Source organism: Pseudophryne corroboree, chromosome 5, assembly GCF_028390025.1.
Source record: "Pseudophryne corroboree isolate aPseCor3 chromosome 5, aPseCor3.hap2, whole genome shotgun sequence".
Taxonomy (NCBI): domain Eukaryota; kingdom Metazoa; phylum Chordata; class Amphibia; order Anura; family Myobatrachidae; genus Pseudophryne; species Pseudophryne corroboree.
Genome location: NC_086448.1, coordinates 617,484,221 through 617,508,619, shown reverse-complemented (window position 1 = coordinate 617,508,619; position 24,399 = coordinate 617,484,221). Strand labels below are relative to the sequence as shown.

At 45.5% G+C, this 24,399-nt stretch overlaps 1 protein-coding gene across 14 annotated transcripts in view; it reads right to left on the bottom strand.

Moving 5' to 3' along the window:
- The window catches only part of EPB41L3 (erythrocyte membrane protein band 4.1 like 3), a 346,176-nt gene that overhangs the window by 71,265 nt on the left and 250,512 nt on the right, over nt 1-24,399 (bottom strand). For all 14 annotated transcript variants that reach the window (XM_063923517.1, XM_063923521.1, XM_063923520.1 and 11 more), the window contains exons 9-11: nt 19,006-19,158; nt 14,800-14,897; nt 13,200-13,375 (exon numbers count right to left, since the gene is read on the bottom strand). In XM_063923517.1, the coding sequence (XP_063779587.1) occupies nt 13,200-13,375; nt 14,800-14,897; nt 19,006-19,158 (427 nt within the window). The remainder of the gene's footprint in view (nt 1-13,199; nt 13,376-14,799; nt 14,898-19,005; nt 19,159-24,399) is intronic.

Below are 24,399 nucleotides of genomic sequence, written 5' to 3'. Positions count from 1 at the left end.
GTAAGACTCATACCAGCCACACCAATCACACCGTACAACCTGTGATCTGAACCCAGTTAACAGCATGATAACAGAGGAGCCTCTGAAAAGATGGCTCACAACAATAATAACCCGATTTTTGTAACAATAACTATGTACAAGTATTGCAGACAATCCGCACTTGGGATGGGCGCCCAGCATCCACTACAGACTATGAGAAATAGAATTATCGGTAAGTAAATTCTTATTTTCTCTGACGTCCTAGTGGATGCTGGGAACTCCGTAAGGACCATGGGGATTATACCAAAGCTCCCAAACGGGCGGGAGAGTGCGGATGACTCTGCAGCACCGAATGAGAGAACTCCAGGTCCTCCTCAGCCAGGGTATCAAATTTGTAGAATTTAGCAAACGTGTTTGCCCCTGACCAAGTAGCTGCTCGGCAAAGTTGTAACGCCGAGACCCCTCGGGCAGCCGCCCAAGATGAGCCCACCTTCCTTGTGGAATGGGCTTTTACAGATTTTGGCTGTGGCAGGCCTGCCACAGAATGTGCAAGCTGAATTGTACTACAAATCCAACGAGCAATAGTCTGCTTAGAAGCAGGAGCACCCAGCTTGTTGGGTGCATACAGGATAAACAGCGAGTCAGATTTCCTGACTCCAGCCGTCCTGGAAACATATATTTTCAAGGCCCTGACTACGTCCCACAACTTGGAGTCCTCCAAGTCACTAGTAGCCGCAGGTACCACAATAGGTTGGTTCAGATGAAACACTGAAACCACCTTAGGGAGAAAATGAGGACGAGTCCTCAATTCCGCCCTGTCTGAATGGAAGATCAGATAAGGGCTTTTACAGGATAAAGCCCGCCAATTCTGACACGTGCCTGGCCGAGGCCAGGGTCAACAACATGACCACTTTCCATGTGAGATATTTTAACTCCACAGATTCAAGTGGTTCAAACCAATGTGACTTTAGGAACCCCAAAACTACATTGAGATCCCAAGGTGCCACTGGAGGCACAAAAGGAGGCTGTATATGCAGTACCCCTTTTACAGACGTCTGAACTTCAGGTAGTGAAGCTAGTTCTTTCTGGAAGAAAATTGACAGGGCCGAAATTTGAACCTTAATGGACCCCAATTTTAGGCCCATAGACACTCCTGTTTACAGGAAATGCAGGAATCGACCTAGTTGAAATTCCTCCATCGGGGCCTTACTGGCCTCGCACCACGCAACATATTTTCGCCAATTGCGGTGATAATGCTTTGCGGTTACATCCTTCCTGGCTTGACCAGGGTAGGGATGACTTCATCCGGAATGCCTTTTTCCTTCAGGATCCGGCGTTCAACCGCCCTGCCGTCAAACGCAGCCGCGGTAAGTCTTGGAATAGACAGGGTCCTTGCTGGAGCAGGTCTCTTCTTAGAGGTAGAGGCCACGGGTCCTCCGTGAGCATCTCTTGAAGTTCCGGGTACCAAGTCCTTCTTGGCCAATCCGGAGCCACGAGTATAGTTCTTACTCCCCTCCGTCTTATAATTCTCAGTACTTTTGGTATGAGAGGAAGAGGAGGGAACACATACACTGACTGGTACACCCACGGTGTTACCAGAGCGTCCACAGCTATTGCCTGAGGGTCCCTTGACCTGGCGCAATACCTGTCCAATTTTTTGTTTAGGCGGGACGCCATCATGTCCACCTTTGGTTTTTCCCAATGGTTTGCAATCATGTGGAAGACTTCTGGGTGAAGTCCCCACTCTCCCGGGTGGAGGTCGTGCCTGCTGAGGAAGTCTGCTTCCCAGTTGTCCACTCCCGGAATGAACACTGCTGACAGTGCTATCACATGATTTTCCGCCCAGCGAAAAATCCTTGCAGCTTCTGCCATTGCCCTCCTGCTTCTTGTGCCGCCCTGTCTGCCCTCCTGCTTCTTGTGCCGCCCTGTCTGTTTACGTGGGCGACTGCCGTGATGTTGTCCGACTGGATCAGCACCGGCTGACCTTGAAGCAGAGGTCTTGCTTGGCTTAGGGCATTGTAAATGGCCCTTAGCTCCAAAATATTTATGTGAAGTGATGTCTCCAGGCTTGACCACAAGCCCTGGAAATTTCTTCCCTGTGTGACTGCTCCCCAGCCTCGCAGGCTGGCATCCGTGGTCACCAGGACCCAGTCCTGAATGCCGAATCTGCGGCCCTCTAGAAGATGAGCACTCTGCAACCAACACAGGAGAGACACCCTTGTCTTTGGTGACAGGGTTATCCGCTGATGCATCTGAAGACGCGATCCGGACCATTTGTCCAGCAGGTCCCACTGGAAAGTTCTTGCGTGGAATCTGCCGAATGGAATTGCTTCGTAGGAAGCCACCATTTTTCGCAGGACCCTTGTGCACTGATGCACTGACACTTGGCCTGGTTTTAGGAGGTTTCTGACTAGTTCGGATAACTCCCTGGCTTTCTCCTTCGGGAGAAAACACCTTTTTCTGGACTGTGTCCAGGATCATCCCTAGGAATAGAAGACGTGTCGTCGGGATCAGCTACGATTTTGGAATATTGAGAATCCAACCGTGCTGCCGCAGCACTATCTGAGATAGTGCTACCCCGACTTCCAACTGTTCCCTGGATCTTGCCCTTATCAGGAGATCGTCCAAGTAAGGGATAACTAAAACTCCCTTCTTTCGAAGGAGTATCATCATTTCGGCCATTACCTTGGTAAAGACCCGGGGTGCCGTGGACAATCCAAACGGCAGCGTCTGAAACTGATAGTGACAGTTCTGTACCACAAACCTGAGGTACCCTTGGTGAGAAGGGTAAATTGGGACATGTAGGTAAGCATCTTTGATGTCCAGAGAGACCATATAGTCCCCTTCTTCCAGGTTTGCAATCACTGCTCTGAGTGACTCCATCTTGAATTTGAACCTTTGTATGTAAGTGTTCAAGGATTTTAGATTTAAAATTGGTCTCACCGAGCCGTCCGGCTTCGGTACCACAAATAGTGTGGAATAGTACCCCTTTCCCTGTTGCAGGAGGGGTACCTTGATTATCACCTGCTGGGAATACAGCCTGTGAATGGCTTGCAATACTGTCTCCCTGTCTGAGGGAGACGTCGGTAAAGCAGACTCTATGAAACGGCGAGGGGGAGACGTCTCGAATTTCTTGAGACGGGCCCCCACCGTGCCTGAGACCGCTTGTAAAGCCCCAGCGTCATGCTGAGGACTTTGCGGAGGCGGGAGAGGGCTTTTGTTCCTGGGAATTGGCTGTTTGCTGCAGCCTTTTTCCTCTCCCTCTGCCACAGGGCAGAAATGAGGCGCCTTTTGCCCACTTGCCCTTATGGGGCCGAAAGGACTGCGCCTGATAATATGGCGTCTTCTTAGGTTGAGAAGCTACCTGGGGTAAAAATGTGGATTTTCCAGCAGTTGCCGTGGCTACCAGGTCTGATAGACCTACCCCAAATAACTCCTCCCCCTTATAAGGCAATACTTCCATGTGCCTTTTAGAATCCGCATCACCTGACCACTGCCGCGTCCATAAACCTCTTCTTGCAGAAATGGACAGCGCGCTAACTCTTGATGCCAGTCGGCAAATATCCCTCTGTGCATCACGCATATATAGAAATGCATCCTTCAAATGCTCTATAGTCAGTAATATACTGTCCCTATCTAGGGTATCATTATTTTCAGTCAGGGAATCCGACCACGCCAGGCCCGCACTGCACATCCAGGCTGAGGCGATAGCTGGTCGCAGTATAACACCCGTGTGAGAGTATATACATTTTAGGATATTCTCCAGTTTTCTATCGGCAGGTTCCTTTAGGGCGGCCGTATCAGGAGAGGGTAGTGCTACCTGTTTAGACAAGCGTGTGAGCGCTTTATCCACCCTAGGGGGTGTTTCCCAACGTGCCCTATCCTCTGGCGGGAAAGGGTACGATGCCAATAACCTTTTAGGAACTATTAGTTTTTTATCGGGGGAAACCCACGCCTCATCACACACTTCATTTAATTCCTCGGATACAGGAAAAACTACAGGCAGTTTTTTCTCACCAAACATAATACCCTTTTTAGTGGTACTTGTATTATCAGATATATGCAATACATTTTTTATTGCTTCAATCATGTAACGTGTGGCCCTAGTGGAAGTCACGTTTGTCTCCTCATCATCGACACTGGAGTCAGAATCCGTGTCTGTGTCTGCCATTTGAGGTAACGGGCGTTTTAAAGCCCCTGATGGCGTTTGAGACCCCTGGACAGGCACAAGCTGAGTAGCCGGCTGTCTCATGTCGTCAACTGTCTGTCGTAAGGAGCTGACACTGTCACGCAATTCCTTCCACAAGCTCATCCACTCAGGTGTCGACTCCCTAGGGGGTGACAACTCTATAATAGGCAATTGCTCCGCCTCCATCTCATTTTCCTCCTCAAACATGTCGACACAATCGTACCGACACACCGCACACACACAGGGAATGCTCTGATAGAGCACAGGACCCCACTAGCCCTTTGGGGAGACAGAGGGAGAGTATGCCAGCACACACCAGAGCGCTATATATATACAGGAATACCACTATAAAATGTGCTTTTCCCTTTATAGCTGCTGTTAGTATAAAACTGCGCCAAATTAGTGCCCCCCCTCTCTTTTTTACCCTTTTCTGTAGTGCAGGACTGCAGGGGAGAGTCAGGGAGACGTCCTTCCAGCGGAGCTGTGATGGAAAATGGCGCCCGTGTGCTGAGGAGATAGGCTCCGCCCCCTTCTCGGCGGCCTTTTCTCCCGCTTTTTAGGTGAGTTCTGGCAGGGGTTAAAATACACCCATATAGCCCTGGGGGTTATATGTGGTGTATTTATGCCAGCCAAGGTGTTTTTACATTGCTGCTCAGGGCGCCCCCCCCTAGCGCCCTGCACCCTCAGTGACCGGAGTGTGAAGTGTGCCTGAGTAACAGTGGCGCACAGCTGCAGTGCTGTGCGCTACCTTGTTGAAGACTGATGTCTTCTGCCGCCGATTTTTCCGGACCTTTTCTTGCTTCTGGCTCTGTAAGGGGGCCGGCGGCGCGGCTCCGGGACCGAGCTCCGAGGCTGGGCCTGTGTTCGGTCCCTCTGGAGCTAATGGTGTCCAGTAGCCTAAGAAGCCCAATCCACTCTGCACGCAGGTGAGTTCGCTTCTTCTCCCCTTAGTCCCTCGATGCAGTGAGCCTGTTGCCAGCAGGTCTCACTGAAAATAAAAAACCTAAAACTAAACTTTTCACTAAGAAGCTCAGGAGAGCCCCTAGTGTGCACCCTTCTCGGCCGGGCACAAAAATCTAACTGAGGCTTGGAGGAGGGTCATAAGGGGAGGAGCCAGTGCACACCAGGTAGTCCTAAAGCTTTACTTTTGTGCCCAGTCTCCTGCGGAGCCGCTAATTCCCCATGGTCCTTACGGAGTTCCCAGCATCCACTAGGACGTCAGAGAAACATTTTTCATTGCTTCAATCATGTAACGTGTGGCCCTAGTGGAAGTCACGTTTGTCTCCTCATCATCGACACTGGAGTCAGTATCCGTGTCTGTGTCTGCCATTTGAGGTAACGGGCGTTTTAAAGCCCCTGATGGCGTTTGAGACCCCTGGACAGGCACAAGCTGAGTAGCCGGCTGTCTCATGTCGTCAACTGTCTGTCGTAAAGAGCTGACATCACGCAATTCCTTCCATAAGCTCATCCACTCAGGTGTCGACTCCCTAGGGGGTGACAACTCTATAATAGGCAATTGCTCCGCCTCCATCTCATTTTCCTCCTCAAACATGTCGACACAATCGTACCGACACACCGCACACACACAGGGAATGCTCTGATAGAGGACAGGACCCCACTAGCCCTTTGGGGAGACAGAGGGAGAGTATGCCAGCACACACCAGAGCGCTATATATAGACAGGAATACCACTATAAAATGTGCTTTTCCCTTTATAGCTGCTGTTAGTATTAAAACTGCGCCAAATTAGTGCCCCCCTCTCTTTTTTACCCTTTTCTGTAGTGCAGGACTGCAGGGGAGAGTCAGGGAGATGTCCTTCCAGCGGAGCTGTGATGGAAAATGGCGTCCGTGTGCTGAGGAGATAGGCTCCGCCCCCTTCTCGGCGGCCTTTTCTCCCGCTTTTTGGTGAGTTCTGGCAGGGGTTAAAATACATCCATATAGCCCTGGGGGTTATATGTGGTGTATTTATGCCAGCCAAGGTGTTTTAAACTTTTCACTAAGAAGCTCAGGAGAGCCCCTAGTGTGCACCCTTCTCGGCCGGGCACAAAAATCTAACTGAGGCTTGGAGGAGGGTCATAGGGGGAGGAGCCAGTGCACACCAGGTAGTCCTAAAGCTTTACTTTTGTGCCCAGTCTCCTGCGGAGCCGCTATTCCCCATGGTCCTTACGGAGTTCCCAGCATCCACTAGGACGTCAGAGAAATAAGATTTCAAACCCACCGGTAAATCTTTTTCTCCTAGTCCGTAGAGGATGCCGTAAGGACCATGGGGTATAGACGGGCTCCGCAGGAGACATGGGCACTATAAAGAACTTTAGAATGGGTGTGCACTGGCTCCTCCCTCTATGCCCCTCCTCCAGACCTCAGTTTGAGACTGTGGCCGGACGAGCTGGGTTAGAGAAACTGTGCCCAGAGGAGATGGACAATACGAGGAAAGGATTTTGTTAATATAAGGGCAAGATTCATACCAGCCCACACCATCCACACCATATAACCTGGAATATACGCAACCAGTTAACAGTATGAACAAAACAGTATCAGCTAAAGATTGATCTCAACTGTAACATAACCCTTATGTAAGCAACAACTATATACAAGCCTTGCAGAATTTGTCCGCACTGGGACGGGCGCCCAGCATCCTCTACGGACTAGGAGAAAAAGATTTACCGGTAGGTTTAAAATCTTATTTTCTCTTATGTCCTAGAGGATGCTGGGGACTCCGTAAGGACCATGGGGATTGTACCAAAGCTCCAGACCGGGCGGGAGAGTGCGGACGACTCTGCAGCACCGACTGAGCAAACGCAAGGTCCTCATCAGCCAGGGTATCAAACTTATAGAACTTTGCAAAAGTGTTTGAACCCGACCAGGTAGCTGCTCGGCAAAGCTGTAAAGCCGAGACACCTCGGGCAGCCACCCAAGAAGAGCCCACCTTCCTAGTGGAATGGGCCTGTACCGAATTTAGTAACGGCAATCCTGCCGTAGAATGAGCCTGCTGAATCGTGTTACAGATCCAGCGAGCAATAGTCTGCTTTGAAGCAGGAGCGCCAACTTTGTTGGCTGCATACAGGACAAACAGTGCTTCTGTTTTCCTAACCTGAGCCGTCCTGGCTACATAAATTTTTAAGGCCCTGACCACATCCAGAGACATGGACTCCTCCAAGTCACCCGTAGCCACAGGCACCACAATAGGTTGGTTCATATGAAATGAAGAAACCACCTTAGGCAAAAATTGAGGACGAGTCCTCAACTCTGCTCTATCCACATGGAAAATCAAATAGGGGCTCTTGTGAGACAAGGCCGCCAATTCGGACACCCGCCTTGCAGATGCCAAGGCCAACAAAATGACCACCTTCCAAGTGAGAAATTTTATATTCAACCGTTTGAAGAGGTTCAAACCAGTGAGACTTCAGGAACCGTAACACCACGTTAAGGTCCCATGGTGCCACTGGGGGCACAAAAGGAGGCTGGATGTGCAGCACTCCCTTTACAAAAGTCTGGACTTCTGGGAGAGAAGCCAATTCCTTCTGAAAGAAAATAGACAGGGCCGAAATCTGTACCTTAATGGAGCCTAATTTTAGGCCCATATCCACCCCTGTCTGTAGAAAGTGGAGAAAATGGCCCAGATGGAAATCTTCCGTAGGAGCATTCATGGCTTCACACCAAGATGCATACTTCCTCCAGATACTATGATAATGTTTCGCCGTCACCTCCTTCCTAGCCTTTATCAGAGTAGGGATGACTTCCCCCGGAATACCTTTCCCAGCTAGGATTCGGCGTTCAACCGCCATGCCGTCAAACGTAACCGCGGTAAGTCTTGGAACACGCAGGGCCCCTGTTGCAACAGGTCCTCCCTGAGAGGAAGAGGCCACGGATCTTATGTGAGCATCTCCTGAAGATCTGAATACCAGGCCCTTCGAGGCCAATCTGGAACAATGAGTATTGTTTTCACTCTTTTTTGTCTTATGATTCTCAATATTTTTGAGATGAGAGGAAGAGGGGGGAATACATAGACCGACTGAAACACCCATGGTGTCACCAGGGCGTCCACCGCTACTGCCTGAGGGTCCCTTGACCTGGCACAATACCTCCGAAGCTTCTTGTTGAGGCGGGACGCCATCATGTCTATGTGAGGAATTCCCCAAAGACTTGTTATCTCTGTAAAAATTTCTTGATGAAGTCCCCACTCTCCTGGATGGAGATCGTGTCTGCTGAGGAAGTCTGCTTCCCAGTTGTCCACTCCCGGAATGAAGACAGCTGACAGAGCGCTTACGTCAGGCATGTCCAAACTGCGGCCCTCCAGCTGTTGTGAAACTACATATCCCAGCATGCCCTGACACAGCTTTGCTGTCAGAGAATGCTAAAGCTGTGTCATGGCATGCTGGGATGTGTAGTTTATCAACAGCTAGAGGGCCACAGTTTGGACATGCCTGGCTTACGTGATTTTCCGCCCAGCGAAGAATCATGGTGGCTTCCGCCATTGCCACTCTGCTCCTTGTCCCGCCTTGGCGGTTTACATGAGCCACGGCTGTGACGTTGTCCGATTGAATCAGAACCGGTAGGTCGCGAAGAAGATTCTCCGCTTGTCGTAGGCCGTTGCATATAGCCCTCAACTCCAGGACGTTGATGTGTAGACAAGCCTCCTGGCTTGACCATAGCCCCTGAAAATTTCTTCCTTGTGTGACTGCTCCCCACCCTCGGAGGGAACCCAGTCTTGAATGCCGAACCTGCGACCCTCTAGAAGGTGAGCACTTTGCAGCCACCACAGCAGAGACACCCTGGCCCTGGGGGACAGGCTTATCTTCTGATGTGGGATATGAACCCGCTGGTGGCGCAAACAATGTACGGTTACCGTGATGAGTTGCCGCAATGGTCAAATGTCCATTAGAGAACGTTGGAAAAGTCCAGAAACTTCTTATAAGTAGTTCTCATATAGATCCAAGTTCATAAGGTAATATGTAAAAAACACGAATGGTATACAGAGATTCAATTGTGATCCCAGAAGCAATTGATAATAAGAAGGTGACTTCTTCCAAGATTCCTTATACTGTAGTGACTTTGGAGGTGTGTTTCTACCTGTATAGGTTCACCCTGGTGTTGAAGGTAAAGGAAGCTCCTCACATGTGTGCTTACTTTCATGTACCCCAGAAAAAACCTATAAAGGTTTCTTTAAAGCCTATGAGTGTGAAGTCTCTTCCACCCGGTACCAGTGTATCACAGATAATCTCGTGCAATCCTTATAAAAACAAATGCTCACATTCGTGCTTACTTTGAAAGACGCCATTCTTCCATATAACGGTTTCTTTATCAGTAGGCTGTCCTGCCGTCTTCATACACTTCCTGTCTTCGTATTAGGCTCGGTATTAAGCAGAAACACGAAGGGATGTGTGAAGATTCGTATAAATTTATTGTAAAATTACTTAAAAAAACAGTTTGGTGATTCACCACAAACAGGAAACCAGTAAAACAGATGGAATACAGCACAGTACATGTGGAGCATGTGAGATTTTGGTACACCACTGTTACCAGTTTTTCCAGCCAGTTAGCGGTGAGATATCCCGGGTTAACATCTTATTTTACTGTTGTACTGTGGCGGGCTTCGGTCCCGCTCAAATGTATAAAACTGGCGGGGTATTTTTATAATCACTGCCTCCGCAGCCCATATACATATAAATGCCAGACTTAGAGGTTTTTATTGATGCCCAGGGCACCCCCCCTGCGCCCTGCACCCATCAGTGCCTGCTAGTGTGTGTTGTGTGTGGGAGCAATGGCGCGCAGCGGCTTACCTCAGGGAAGATCTGAAGTCTTCTGCCGCCTAAGAAGTCTTCTTTTCTTCTTATACTCACCCGGCTTCTATCTTCCGGCTCTGTGAGGAGGACGGCGGCGCGGCTCTGGGACGAACGGCGAGGGGAGACCTGCGTTCCGACTTCCTCTGAAGCTAATGGTGTCCAGTAGCCTAAGAAGCAGAGCCTATCACTTAAGTAGGTCTGCTTCTCTCTCCTCAGTCCCACTATGCAGGGAGCCTGTTGCCAGCAGTGCTCCCTGAAAATAAAAAACCTAACAAAATTCTTTTTCAGAGAAACTCAGGAGAGCTCTCCTGTAATGCACCCAATCTCCTCTGGGCACAGGATTTAACTGAGGTCTGGAGGAAGGGCATACAGGGAGGAGCCAGTGCACACCCATTCTAAAGTTCTTTATAGTGCCCATGTCTCCTGCGGAGCCCGTCTATACCCCATAGTCCTTACGGAGTCCCCAGCATCCTCTAGGACGTAAGAGAAATGATAATAATCAACAAAGAATATCATACAAAGTATTAACAGTTGTAAACAGTGTGTCTATAAAAGAGTTTTATAGAAACAGTGTGACTTAGTTTCATATACCTTGTTTAACCACATGACTGGCATCAGAAGCGACCACACCAGGCTGGGCTTTCCCTGACATGGTCTCATCTGACAAGACTGTCAGAAAGCTCACTGTGTGGCTGCAGGAAGGGAATCTGGTCCATCTGTATCCTGGAGTGGATCCCTCCCACCCCCTCCCCTTCCCAGTGTCTGCCGTGCTGCTTGTCACTGCTAATCGGTCAGCTTAGCGGCACCCCCTACTCAGCGGCTGCAGACATTAGCAGCCGCTGGGGAAATGTAAAAAAAAAAGCAGCCATCACCTTCCCTGTGGAGCCCCCAGAGGCTACAGAAGGATCAGGCGAATTGTTCCAACCCTCGATTTATGTACCAATGCTTTTATTTTATTTATTATTATTATTTTTTTATTATTTTTTTTATTGGGTATACGTTAAGTAAATGTTCTTAAAATTACAAGTTCTGAGCGGTTTTTGGAAAAAAATATTAGTCCGTTAAGTGGTTAAGTCTAATATATTTGCACATCTATGCAATGGTGAATTTAAAGTACTGTACATTTTACTAAATGGATTTTTTTTTTTTTTAGGCTCTTAGGAACAATAGTTGTTTCTCAGGCTATAACTATACCCAACATTAAGACAGGTTTGTGTTTTCTGGTGTTAATTATCAGAAATGGTGTTATTGAAACACTAATGATGCCTGACTTGTATGTGACTCCGAAAAAAATGAAATCTAAAAGCAAAAAAGAAAAGAACAGGAGCACAAGGGCATTAGATTGGGCAGAAACTGGACACAGTTGCTAGGCAACCATTTCTTATTCACACACACATGGAGAGAGTGATACCAAAATCCCAGCATGATAACAGCAATGACTAGCATCAGGTTCATGCAAGGAAGGTGCCACCACTGGGCTACATGATTTCTCTTCGGTTTGTAGAATTTTTTTTTAACTAAAATTATTGCCTAACGTCTATGACAGGCACCCTTACTCTCTTCATGCTTGGACTGAAGACAAACTGCAATGCAGTCTTTATCTCAATGAAGGATTTTATATAGCTATACCATGCATCGAGTTGAACAATACACAGCATATACTGTAAAGTAATCTTAGATTGTTTCCATGCTCTTGGAATATGGGAATACTTTTCCAAACACCGATTAGAAAAATAATCCCACACTGTAGCTGAAGAATTTTTTTTTAGAAATACAATGCTTATTTGTCTTTTCTATAGAATGTTTTTTGTCATGAATATTTCCTGTATTCCTAATACACTTGTCATGTATTTTAATTAGCCACTTAAATGGCGACATTGCATGTGATGTGATGGCAGCCAGTGATACATCCAAAGGTAATACAGGCTGTAACACAGCTTCAAATTTTCAGCTAAGCCATCCGTTTACAACCACCTCCAATATGTAGTTTATAGCACCACCACCCCTCCAAACAGACTGGCACAGGGCTGTGATACTGCCAACTGCACCATGGAACAGTTATCAAGGGACGACTTACCCGGAAATAAGAAAAAGTGACAGCCAACACTTTATTTGTTAATAAATAAAGTGTAATACATTTGTGCAACTGGCTTACATAACAAGCTATTAAATATGCCTTCTATTTTATTTTGGGAAAAAATCTAATGGAATATAAGGTCATTAAGACACCAAGGAACATGAAAACGGGAGAAGATCGTAGACAGTGAAGACATTTTACAGCTAAAAGAATGCAGAGGTGATGAAAATACATATATCTCACTGAAGGGCTTGGGTTAGTCCTTATTATAGTCATAGAGATGTGTCCTCTTACATTTTGCTCCATGCGCTACAAGTCGCATTACACATAACGCGTGAGTGCCGTGTGACTCAGTTTTTTGTGGTTTTTTTCCTGCGAAAATGCGTCTTATGATGCAAAGTAATGTAATAGGAATAAAAACAAGCAGCTTCTGCTGATTAAAATGATACAGTATGCAGCATGCCTATATTCTGTGTATGACTGCGACTATATTTGCACGCAAAATGTTATGCATTTCAGATGCAGACAGAGCCACAATCACACACACAATATATACATGCTGCAGATCATTTTAATCAGCAGAAGCTGCTTGTGCGTCGTATTACATACATTACTTTGCGTCTAAGATGCATTTTCGCAGAAAAGCGCAAAAAAGGACGCTCAGCACTACTGAGTGCCGCCACGGCATGGTGCAACTTCTAGGGCTGTTTAATGTGACTGTAGCAAGGATGTAAGAGGACACATCTATGTGTATGAGTCTGCCTTGCAGCAACTTATACCGGCACCTTACTGTTTTTGATCACCCCACATTGGAAACATATTTTTTTCACAACTAAAATATGTGTATTTTCAGTATCTGTTACTGTAATATAAAAAAGAACATCAGAAGTCACATAAACACATTTGGTGCAATGACAAAATCAACTAACCAAAATATATACCTTTCTTACACTCAAGTTGAAACCAAGTATGACTACATTCTCCCACAATGTAAGGCGTGGGAGTCGTGTGTGGGAGTCCTTTGTTCATTTAATTATGTACAATATAAACGGTTTCTAAAATGTTAACAGCTGCTGCATTTCCAATTGTAATTACACTGTGCAACATAAAATGGGCTGTGGCATCATCTCTTACTATCCAGTTACTGTTTAATGTAAAAGCAAGATTCTTACCCCCATCTAAGCTTCGGGACATTGTGTAGCGCTTGCTTGAAGAACGTTCAAAATAGGGTGCCGGTCGATCGATTAGAGCACTTGCTCTTCTCGTCTGCGCTTGAGTCCTCCCACTGTAGCGGAACTTGGATCCTAAGGTGAGGAATTTTTTGGGAGGTGCCTCTGGCAGCAGTAACCTATAAATAATGATTTTAAGTTCAGAAACATCAAAATATACTTATATATATAATCAGAGAAAGACATCTCTGCTGGCTAAAGAGGTATTTGTAATGTGTACGACAATGGTCCTGGACTGTGAGGTGATTGGTATAAGTGAAGCATTTCTCCATTTTGTGGCCGGGATGTACTAAGACAGCAGTCATATTCTGCATTGATACTAGTTGCATATGACCTAAAAACCTGACAGAGTTTTTGCCGCATTTTTCTTTAGTACATCCCACCCTGTGTGTGAACCAATGCCATCTATTATCTCTGGAAATCAGAGGATAACATATTTGAATAGATATGAGATACACCTAGCACTAAAAGTAAATAGCAACTACAGATGTATGGTATTCATGAACCAAAGTAGTTTCACTGCTGACAATCCTAAGGAAAGACACAGGTTGAGTCTCCCATATCTGAAAATCTGATATCGAAATATTCTAAATTCCACCATTTTTTTTGTGTCTATGTGTGTGACTGAGATAGTGACACATCTGCTTTCTAATGGTTCAATGTACACAAACTGTTTCATACACAAAATTATTACATACAGATGGAGCCACACTTATCGTGGCTCCGTCTGCGACTATGTGCGCCCCGCAGGGAACGAATGGGACACGCGTGCGTCGTAGACACTTGTAAAATGACCTTCAGGCTATGTGTATAAGGTAATTACACTTGGGTCCCATTCCCAAGCTATCTCATTATGGTATGCATATATTCCAAAAAGTCAGAAATCAAAAATACTTCTGGCCCAAACATTTCGGACATGAGACAGTCAATCTGTACAATATTTAAACCCCCGCTCAGTAAATGCAGTTATATTTGATACATGTTAGATTATGTTTTTGTCTGTAAAGAATGTGTGATACTTCTGGATAAAAATATTAGGACCAATGCTGTAAACCATACTTGCCGACTTTCTGACTGCCCCCCTCCGGGTGGGAGCAGCCAGGCCGGCACAATAGTGGGCATCGATCCGGAATAGGGGGCGGTCTGGGGGCGTGGAGATGATCATATCATCGTGCCCCCCCAATATACAATACCCATATTACTGGAATTGTAAAGCGAGCAGAGGGGCTACGATGACATGATTAAGAGCATATCGCATCATTGCACTGCCCATGTTTCATTCACAAGCCGAAGTTTGTGAGGGGTGAGTGGGCTCTGTGGTGGGGTGTGGGCGGGTGTAAGCCGGCTACAGGAGACGTGCCCACTTTTCAAGAGCCTCCTGGCCGCTCTGGGAATAGGCAAGTATGCTGAAAATAACAGTCATTATTAGCAATTGTAAACAGACCCTATTGTTATAAACCAGTCAAATAATACTAAACTATACTTAATATAAATAAAAAGCAAAACAGCTACATGAAATATCACAAAAACTAATAGAACATACCTAAAGAAAGTATGATGTTCAACACACACTTTCCATAAACGTTTTGCAGCCCTGTGGTTTGGCAACTTAAACCCAATAGTGCTTTCAAACTGTTCAAACTGAAAGGAAGACAAATAAAATACATTAATACAATAAAGTCTATTTGGTATGGTTAAATTGGTGTACAACGCCTCAATGGAAAACGAGAATGTGAGCAATTATTTACAGACATTACATTATTTTTAATTGAACACTTGTGGTATCCCGGCATCCTTATGTAAATGTAAACTTATGTAATTTAAATGGCAGAATTGTATGTAAAAGTTATATTTATTAAATGAAACTCAAACTAGATGCATATAAGATAGTTTCACATAAAATACTTCTTTCCTCACCATATATTGATGTATTGATGAATTGATAATATTGGTTTTGTTACTATAGTATGTCTTTCTGAATGGGGCTTTCCTTCTGAGCAGCGTGTAGTTATATGCTCCAGCAATGTAAGCACTTTGAGGACTTTTGTCCTGTAGCTGCAGTCACCGTGAGAGCAACAATCTGGTTTGGAGCAGTCTGTATTAGTAGGCTCCAATATATGTGGTACAGTTACCCTCAGGACTGATTGCAGTCACAGTAAAAATAGCAGGCTGGGTATCAACCTCAGCTGTTTCCTTGTAAGAGCACAGTCACTGATAATGAGTCAAGTGCTTGTACACACAGCACCTTTCCCAATGTATTCTTATTCTCTCAGCTTTGTGAGTCCCGATTTTCTTACTCTGAGGTCCATTTACTAAGCCTTGGATGGAGATAAAGTGCACGGAGATAAAGTACGAGCCAATGAGCTCCTAACTGCCATTTTTCAAACCCATCCTGTGACATGGCGGTTAGGAGCTGAGTGACTAGTACTTTATCTCCGTGCACTTTATCTCCATCCAAGGCTTAGTAAATGGACCTCAGAGTAAGAAAATGTCTATGTTTTATCTCCGTCCACTTTATCTCCATCCATGGCTTAGTAAATAGACCCCTAAGCCTTGATTCATCTCTACAGTTGTGTCTTCTGCCGGGTGGCTGAGAAATCTGGGAGGATGAAGGCACTTCTGAGTTCAGGCTGTAGCTGTCTCTAGTGGATGTGCAGTGAGAGGTGTACAGACCAACACATCTGTGTTCCCCTATCAGGAGCTTCTTCAGGGTCTTGGGGTGTTGTATTAGCTGGCGGTTTTTAATAGCAGGCATTGGCTAACCATAGCAACACACGATTCTGCTTGTATCTCACTGTGGGTTTTCTTCAGTAATTAGCACACGGTAATTACATAAACAATTTTGGCATAGTGAGATTTTGTGTTTCTATTTATTGATGCTTATTAAATTGCACTTTTATCATGTGCTATGTGATATTGTGGCGTTCCACTAAGAAATTAGATTTCTTTAATGCATTCACGATGGTGAAGCTTAATTATAGTTTGCACGCTGTCCTAGAGGCTTATTATGATAGCTGTGGGTAAGTATTGAGCTACATTCACACTGTCCCAGGGTTCCTGTTTTACTCAATACCAATTACAGCACTGGGCATGTTCATTTAATGCCAGCATGAGCGACTGCTGGAGACACTCTACGGCTGATTAAAATAATACGGTATAGCACATTTTAAAAATAAGCAAGACATGCATGCAAAGAGGAATATATGCAAACTAAACAAGGTTACATTCTTATCTGCATAAGGTGGATGTGGTCTATAGGAACTTATACCTTGGGTGTTCAAGCATCTATATTAGGCAAAATGTGTTTGTGAAAAAGGGTTATCTGCATTCCTCAACTATAAAAAAGTGCCTAAATTAATATAAAGCAATGGTATGTAAAGTTATATCCTTTTGCTTCTTCCCAGGAAATACTTGCAACTCTGTCTCCTACTCTCAATGGGTACTTCTGTTTTTTTATTCCCATGAATTTTAGGTCAAATATATATTTGTTGTGCTTTTCATAAAAATGTGCCAAGACATTGTTGTTATATTTACTAAAGGTGCAGGTTTATAGAAGTGGGGATGTTGCCCATACCAGCCAATCAGACTCCAGCTAATATCTTGAAGAAGGTGCTAGATAAATTAAGTAGGACCCGATTGTTTGCTATGTGCAACATTTCCACTTCTATAAATCCACACCTTAGTAAATACTATGGGTGTCCATAACGTTTTTAATATTGTGGATATGTACTACTATTCTTGTTTTCAGAGCCCTTGTGGTTCTTCCTACATATTGTAGGCCACAAGGGCACTCAAGTAAATAAATGATGGGTGAGTTGTACTGAAGGAAAAATGCAGTAAAAACCCAATTTTGGAGGTATTTATGGCATTTTCATAAGTACTAAGACTGGACGCCCGCTTACCAATGTGGAGGGTAATGCTAGCTTTTGCTGGCATTACCCCATTGAAGCCTATGGACGTCTTTCCGAATCCTGATTCCTCAGCCGCCTAGCAACGCTTACTCTAGCCCCCTAAACTCCTATGCTGACAGCCTCCTGGTGCACTTCAGGATCCCCCAATCTCCTCTCACAGCAAAATAGCCATCTGTCCGGACTCACCTTCCGGCTGCAGGAAGGAGGAGGAGAAGCCCGGAACTAGCTGCTGATGTCACTAACAGGAGGCTCCCCAGGGTTGGAGGTGCAGGAGACCCCCCCTCCCCTGGCGGTGCCGGCTTCGTAAAGGCCAACTCTTTTTGGAAGAGCTGTCCTTTGCAATGCTAATCGCATATGTTAGTACTCAGTATTATTGCGATGTGTGGTGGAATGTACTCCTCAGTCTTTGTACATCCCGCCCTTTATCTTTAAATGTCTTGCCATTTTTATTTCATTTATAATGTCATTGGTTTGTAACTATGCATTTTTGTGGTTCTGCATCTTACACATTTTGTGCCATGGTAGAAACCTTTTTTGTTTTCTTGGAGCCAAGAAGTGTTCTCTGCTGATTTGGGAGCAATTGCTGTAAACTGTTGACTTCAAATTTGTTGCCTTTTTGTATATAACTTTTGGCATCTTGGTAATGGAAGGTATGAGCTTGTCATCCTTCTTAAGTATATCAAAAGTTGATATACAGTACTACAAACTCATGGATGAAAGGCCAACAAAATAAATGTTATTTTATTTTTCATTCACTTTACTTTCTGTGAACTTTTGATTGAGCCTTAATACACATCTGAGACATTAAGGTTCTTTACAAAATGATACCTGAAGCGTAAATTTACTGCTTTGTGGGAGGGCATACAGTTGAAGATTAAGTCATGAGATATTAGTAAGTAGGAGATAAAATCATCTGAAGATAAAGGGGAAGATAAACTAAGCCTCGGGGAGTGATAAAGTGGAGAGAGATAAAGTTCCAATCAATCATCTCCTGTCATTTTTCAAACACAACCTATAACATGGTAATTAGGAGCTGACTGGCTGGTACTTTATATCTCCACTTTATCACTGTACAAGGCTTAGTACATCTTCCCCAAAGTCTTATTTTATATTATCATTGATGGATATTTGGCCCCTTTCAGTTACAAGTGTGAATAAAGCATTTCTAGGTGCACCTCAGACATGTAACCAAATAACCCAAGCACAGAAAATACACGTAATAGTCCCAATATCAGTCATGACTAAATGAATGCATAAAAGAGGCTAAACTGAAAACTACTTTAAGATAAACTCTTAAAATATTTAAATGAATAAAGAGGATGCTTCTAAGATTTGCGGTGGATCAGGGAGCCATTAACACCAGCAGATTTCGTTCAGCACTGATGACACTATCCCCTTCTGCAAAGTACAACGAAGTGTATTTTCACAATATGCTGTTATTTTGAAGAGTAATGTCATACTTTTTAAGAGCCCTTGATAAAGGTGTACATCAGTACATCGACACGGCACTGAATAGGTGAAGAACAAAACTTTTCCTTGATTCTGCCTTATGTTATGGTCACAAATACATACTATACAACTAATAAAAACAAAAGGCAGCACTACTGTCTCTAGAAAGTGCTACTTTCTGTTTCTATCCTGAAAAAACTATGCATTTCACCATGCCTGGTGTATTCTGTCCAGTGAGGAGCATAGGGATAAGTGATAACAGAATAATGGAACTACAAGTTTCTCTGTGTTAGGTATTAATATTTAAAAATTGCATTAATATTATGTTGGCAGATAATTATAAATAATCAATAAGCTCAATTATAATCATATTATTTTATTCTACGTACCTCGCCAGGGCGGATCTTGATGTAAAAATTATTCCTCTTATATGAAATTTTTAGAACCTTCGGCCAGGCGAACCGATTAATCCGTAGCCGATCACGGTATATTAAGAGTCCACTGGCACAAACACCCAGCATAATTTCAACGCCTTCAGAATCCTGAAAAAGCAAGCATGGTTTCGGATGTAACTACACCACATAAAGTGAAATGAAAACCTGATAGAAAAATACTGTCCTTTAGAAACCTTTACATTTTAGAGAAAATGTCCAGTTATTGTACAGCTACACTGTACTTTTATTATATCTGTATATCCATTACCTTTGTCTATTTATATTTTTTTCTATATCAAAATAACTTCAGCTGCAGACAGGATAAAAACTATTTAAATAAAAAAATAAGATTTGAAACCTACCGGTAAATCTTTTTCTCCTAGTCCGTAGAGGATGCTGGGGACTCCGTAAGGACCATGGGGATAGACGGGCTCCGCAGGAGACATGGGCACTAAAAAGAACTTTAGATATGGGTGTGCACTGGCTCCTCCCTCTATGCCCCTCCTCCAGACCTCAGTTAGAGAAACTGTGCCCAGAGGAGACGGACAGTACGAGGAAAGGATTTTGTTAATCCAAGGGCAAGATTCATACCAGCCCACACCATCCACACCGTACAACATGGAATATACGAACCAGTTAACAGCATGAAACCAAACAGCATCAGCCCGAGACTGATCAAAACTGTAACATAACCCTTAAGTAAGCAAAAACTATATACAAGTCTTGCAGATGTAGTCCACACTGGGACGGGCGCCCAGCATCCTCTACGGACTAGGAGAAAAAGATTTACCGGTAGGTTTAAAATCTTATTTTCTCTTATGTCCTAGAGGATGCTGGGGACTCCGTAAGGACCATGGGGATTATACCAAAGCTCCCAAACGGGCGGGAGAGTGCGGATGACTCTGCAGCACCGAATGAGCAAACACAAGGTCCTCCTCAGCCAGGGTATCAAACTTGTAGAACTTTGCAAAGGTATTTGAACCTGACCAAGTAGCCGCTCGGCAAAGCTGTAATGCCGAGACCCCTCGGGCAGCCGCCCAAGAAGAGCCCACCTTCCTTGTGGAATGGGCCTTAACTGATCTAGGCAGCGGCAACCCAGCCGCAGAATGAGCCTGCTGAATCGTGTTACAGATCCAGCGAGCAATAGTTTGCTTTGAAGCAGGCGCCCCAAGCTTGTTGGAAGCATACAGGATAAACAAAGATTCTGTTTTCCTGACCCTAGCCGTTCTGGCTACATAAACCTTCAAAGCCCTGGCCACATCTAGTAACTCGGAATCCTCCAAGTCACGAGTAGCCACAGGCACCACAATAGGTTGGTTCATATGAAAGGATGACACCACTTTTGGCAGAAATTGTGGACGGGTCCGCAATTCTGCCCTGTCCATATGGAAAACCAGATAGGGGCTTTTATGTGACAAAGCCGCTAATTCTGACACACGCCTAGCTGAAGCCAAGGCTAATAGCATGACCACCTTCCACGTGAGAAATTTTAACTCCACGGTTTTGAGTGGCTCAAACCAGTGTGACTTCAGGAAACTCAACACCACGTTAAGATCCCAAGGTGCCACTGGAGGCACAAAAGGGGGCTAAATATGCAGCACTCCCTTTACAAACCTCTGGACTTCAGGAAGAGAAGCCAGTTCTTTTTGAAAGAAAATGGATAGAGCTGAAATCTGGACCTTAATGGAACCAAATTTCAGGCCCAAAGTCACTCCCGACTGTAGGAAGTGAAGGAAATGGCCCAGCTGGAATTCCTCCGTAGGGGCATTCCTGGCCTCACACCAAGCCACATATTTTCGCCATATACGGTGATAATGTTTAGCCGTCACGTCCTTCCTAGCCTTTATCAGCGTAGGAAAAACCTCATCCGGAATGCCTTTTTCTGCTAGGATCCGGCGTTCAACCACCATGCCGTCAAACGCAGCCGCGGTAAGTCTTGGAACAGACAGGGCCCCTGTTGCAACAAGTCCTATCTTAGAGGCAGAGGCCATGGGTCCTCTGTGAGCTTTTCTTGCAGATCCGGATACCAAGTGCTTCTTGGCCAATCCGGAACAATGAGTATTGTTCTCACTCTTCTTTTTCTTATGATACTCAGCACCTATGGTATGAGAGGAAGAGGAGGAAATACATAAATCGACTGGAACACCCACGGTGTCACTAGTGCGTCTACAGTTATCGCCTGAGGGTCTCTTGACCTGGCGCAATATCTCTGTAGCTTTTTGTTGAGGCGGGATGCCATCATGTCTACCTGTGGCAGGTCCCACCGACTTGCAATCTGCGTGAAGACTTCTTGATGAAGTCCCCACTCTCCCGGGTGGAGGTCGTGCCTGCTGAGGAAGTCTGCTTCCCAGTTGTCCACTCCCGGAATGAACACTGCTGACAGTGCTCTTACGTGATTCTCCGCCCAGCGAAGAATTCTGGTGGCTTCTACCATCGCCACCCTGCTCCTTGTGCCGCCTTGGCGGTTTACATGAGCCACTGCGGTGATATTGTCTGACTGAATCAGAACCGGTTGGTCACGAAGCAGGGCCTCCGCTTGACGTAGGGCGTTGTATATGGCCCTTAGTTCCAGGATGTTGATGTGAAGGCAAGTCTCCTGACTTGACCACAGCCCTTGGAAATTTCTTCCCTATGTGACTGCCCCCCACCCTCGGAGGTTTGCATCCGTGGTCACCAGGACCCAGTCCTGAATGCCGAATCTGCGACCTTCAAGAAGGTGAGCACTCTGCAGCCACCACAGGAGAGACACCCTGGCCCTGGGGGATAGGGTGATTAACCGATGCATCTGAAGACGTGATCCGGACCACTTGTCCAGTAAGTCCCATTGGAAGGTCCTCGCATGGAACCTGCCGAAGGGAATGGCCTCGTATGATGCCACCATCCTTCCCAGGACTCGAGTGCAGTGATGCACTGACACCTGTTTTGGTTTTAATAGATTCCTGACCAGTGTCACGAGCTCCTGAGCTTTCTCTATCGAGAGATTAACCCTTTTCTGGTCTGTGTCTAGGATCATGCCTAGGAGAGGTAGATGAGCTGTAGGAACCAACTGCGACTTTGGAATATATAGAATCCAGCCGTGTTGCCGTTACACTTCCAGAGAAAGTGATACGCTGTTCAGCCACTGCTCTCTTGATCTCGCTTTTATGAGGAGATCGTTCAAGTACGTGATAATAGTGACACCTTGCTTCCGCAGGAGCACCATCATTTCCGCCATTACCTTGGTGAATATTCTCGGGGCCGTGGAGAGACCAAACGGCAACGTCTGAAATTGGTAATGACAATCCCGTACCGCAATTCTGAGGTACGCCTGATGAGGTGGATAAATGGGGACATGAAGGTATGCATCCTTTATGTCCAGAGTCAACATAAAATCTCCCCCTTTCAGGCTTGCAATGACCGCTCTTAGCGATTCCATCTTGAACTTGAACCTTTTCAGGTATATGTTCAGGGATTTTAAATTCAATATGGGTCTGACCGTACCGTCTGGTTTCGGGACTACAACATGGTCGAATAATAACCCCCTCCTTGTTGAAGGAGGGGAACCTTGACCACCACCTGTTGAAGATACAATTTGTGAATTGCAGTTAACACTGTTTCCCTCTCGTGGGGGGAAGCCGGCAGGGCCGTCGGTGAGGGGGCATCTTCTCAAAGTCCAGCTTGTATCCCTGAGACACAATATCTATTGCCCAGGGATCTAACAGGGAGTGAACCCACTTGTGGCTGAACTTACGAAGGCGTGCCCCCACCGGGCCTAGCTCCGCCTGTGGGGCCACAGCGACATGCGGTGGATATTTTGTAGAGGCCGGGGAGGACTTCTGTTCCTGGGAACTAGCTGTGTTGTGCAGCCTCTTTCCTCTGCCCCCGCCTCTGGCAAGAAAGGACGCACCTCGGACTTTCTTGTTTCTTTGTTCGAAAGGCTGCATTTGATAATGTCGTGCTTTCCTAGGCTGTGCAGGAATATAAGGCAAAATATCAGAATTACCAGCTATAGCTGTGGAGACCAGGTCCGAGAACCCTTCTCCACACAATCCTCAGCCTTCCATATGCCTCTAAAGTCGGCATCATCTGTCCACTGCATATTCTACAGGACACGTCAAGCAGAAATCGACATAGCTTTGACTCTAGGACCCAGTATACTCATGTCTCTTTGGGCATGTTTTATATATATATATATATATATATCTCTTAAGACAGCATCTTTAATATATATATATCTCTATATATACATATATATATATCTACATATTAGGGTCTCAATCTCTGCTGATAAGGTACCTGTCCACGCTGCCACAGCGCTATAAACCCATGCCGACACAATCGCCGGTCTGAGTAGTGTACCAGAATGTGCACGCTATCTGCAGGATCCCTGAGAATAGCTGTTACGTCAGGGCTACCTTTTGGGCAAACGTGACACCCTAGGGGAAGATTCCCATCCTATCCTGGCCCTAGTGGGGAAAGGATACTGCCTGAGAATTCTTTGTGGGAAACTGCAGTCTCTTGTCTGGAGATTCCCGCTCTTTTTCATCATGAGAGGAGGGAAATTTACCTCAGCTTTCTTCCCCTTAAACATGTGTACCCTTGTGTCAGGGACAGATGAGTCATCAGTGATATGCAAATCATCTTTTATTACAATAATCATATATTGAATACTTTTCTGCCATTTTGGCTGTAACTTTGCATTATCGTAGTCGACACTGGAGTCAACCTCCGTGTCGATATCAGTGTTTATTATTTTGGATAGTGAGCATTGAGAGACTCTGAAGGTCTCTGCGACATAGGGACAGACATGGGTAGATTTCCTGTCTGTTCTCTAATCTTTTGTGCAATAAATTCACCTTAGCACTTAATTACACATATCCAAACAGGTGTCGGAGTTATCGACGGAGACACCCTCACACACACATATTTGCTCTATCTCCTCCTTAGGGGAGCCTTTTACCTCAGACATGTCGACACACACGTACCGACACACCACACACTCAGGGAATGCTCATCTGAAGACAATTCCCCCATAAGGCCCTTTGGAGAGACAGAGAGAGAGTATGCCAGCACACACCCCAGCGCTATTAACCCAGGAATAACACAGTAACTTAATGTTAACCCAGTAGCTGCTGTTTATATTGATTTTTGCGCCTAATTATGTGCCCCCCCTCTCTTTTTACCCTCTTCTACCGTGTAACTGCAGGGGAGAGACTGGGGAGCTTCCTCTCAGCGGTGATGTGAAGAAAAAACATGGCGCTGGTGAGTGCTGAGGAAGAAGCCCCGCCCCCTCGACGGCGGGCTTCTGTTCCGCTTTCATGTACAATTTTGGCGGGGGCTCATACATCTATACAGTGCCCAACTGTATAT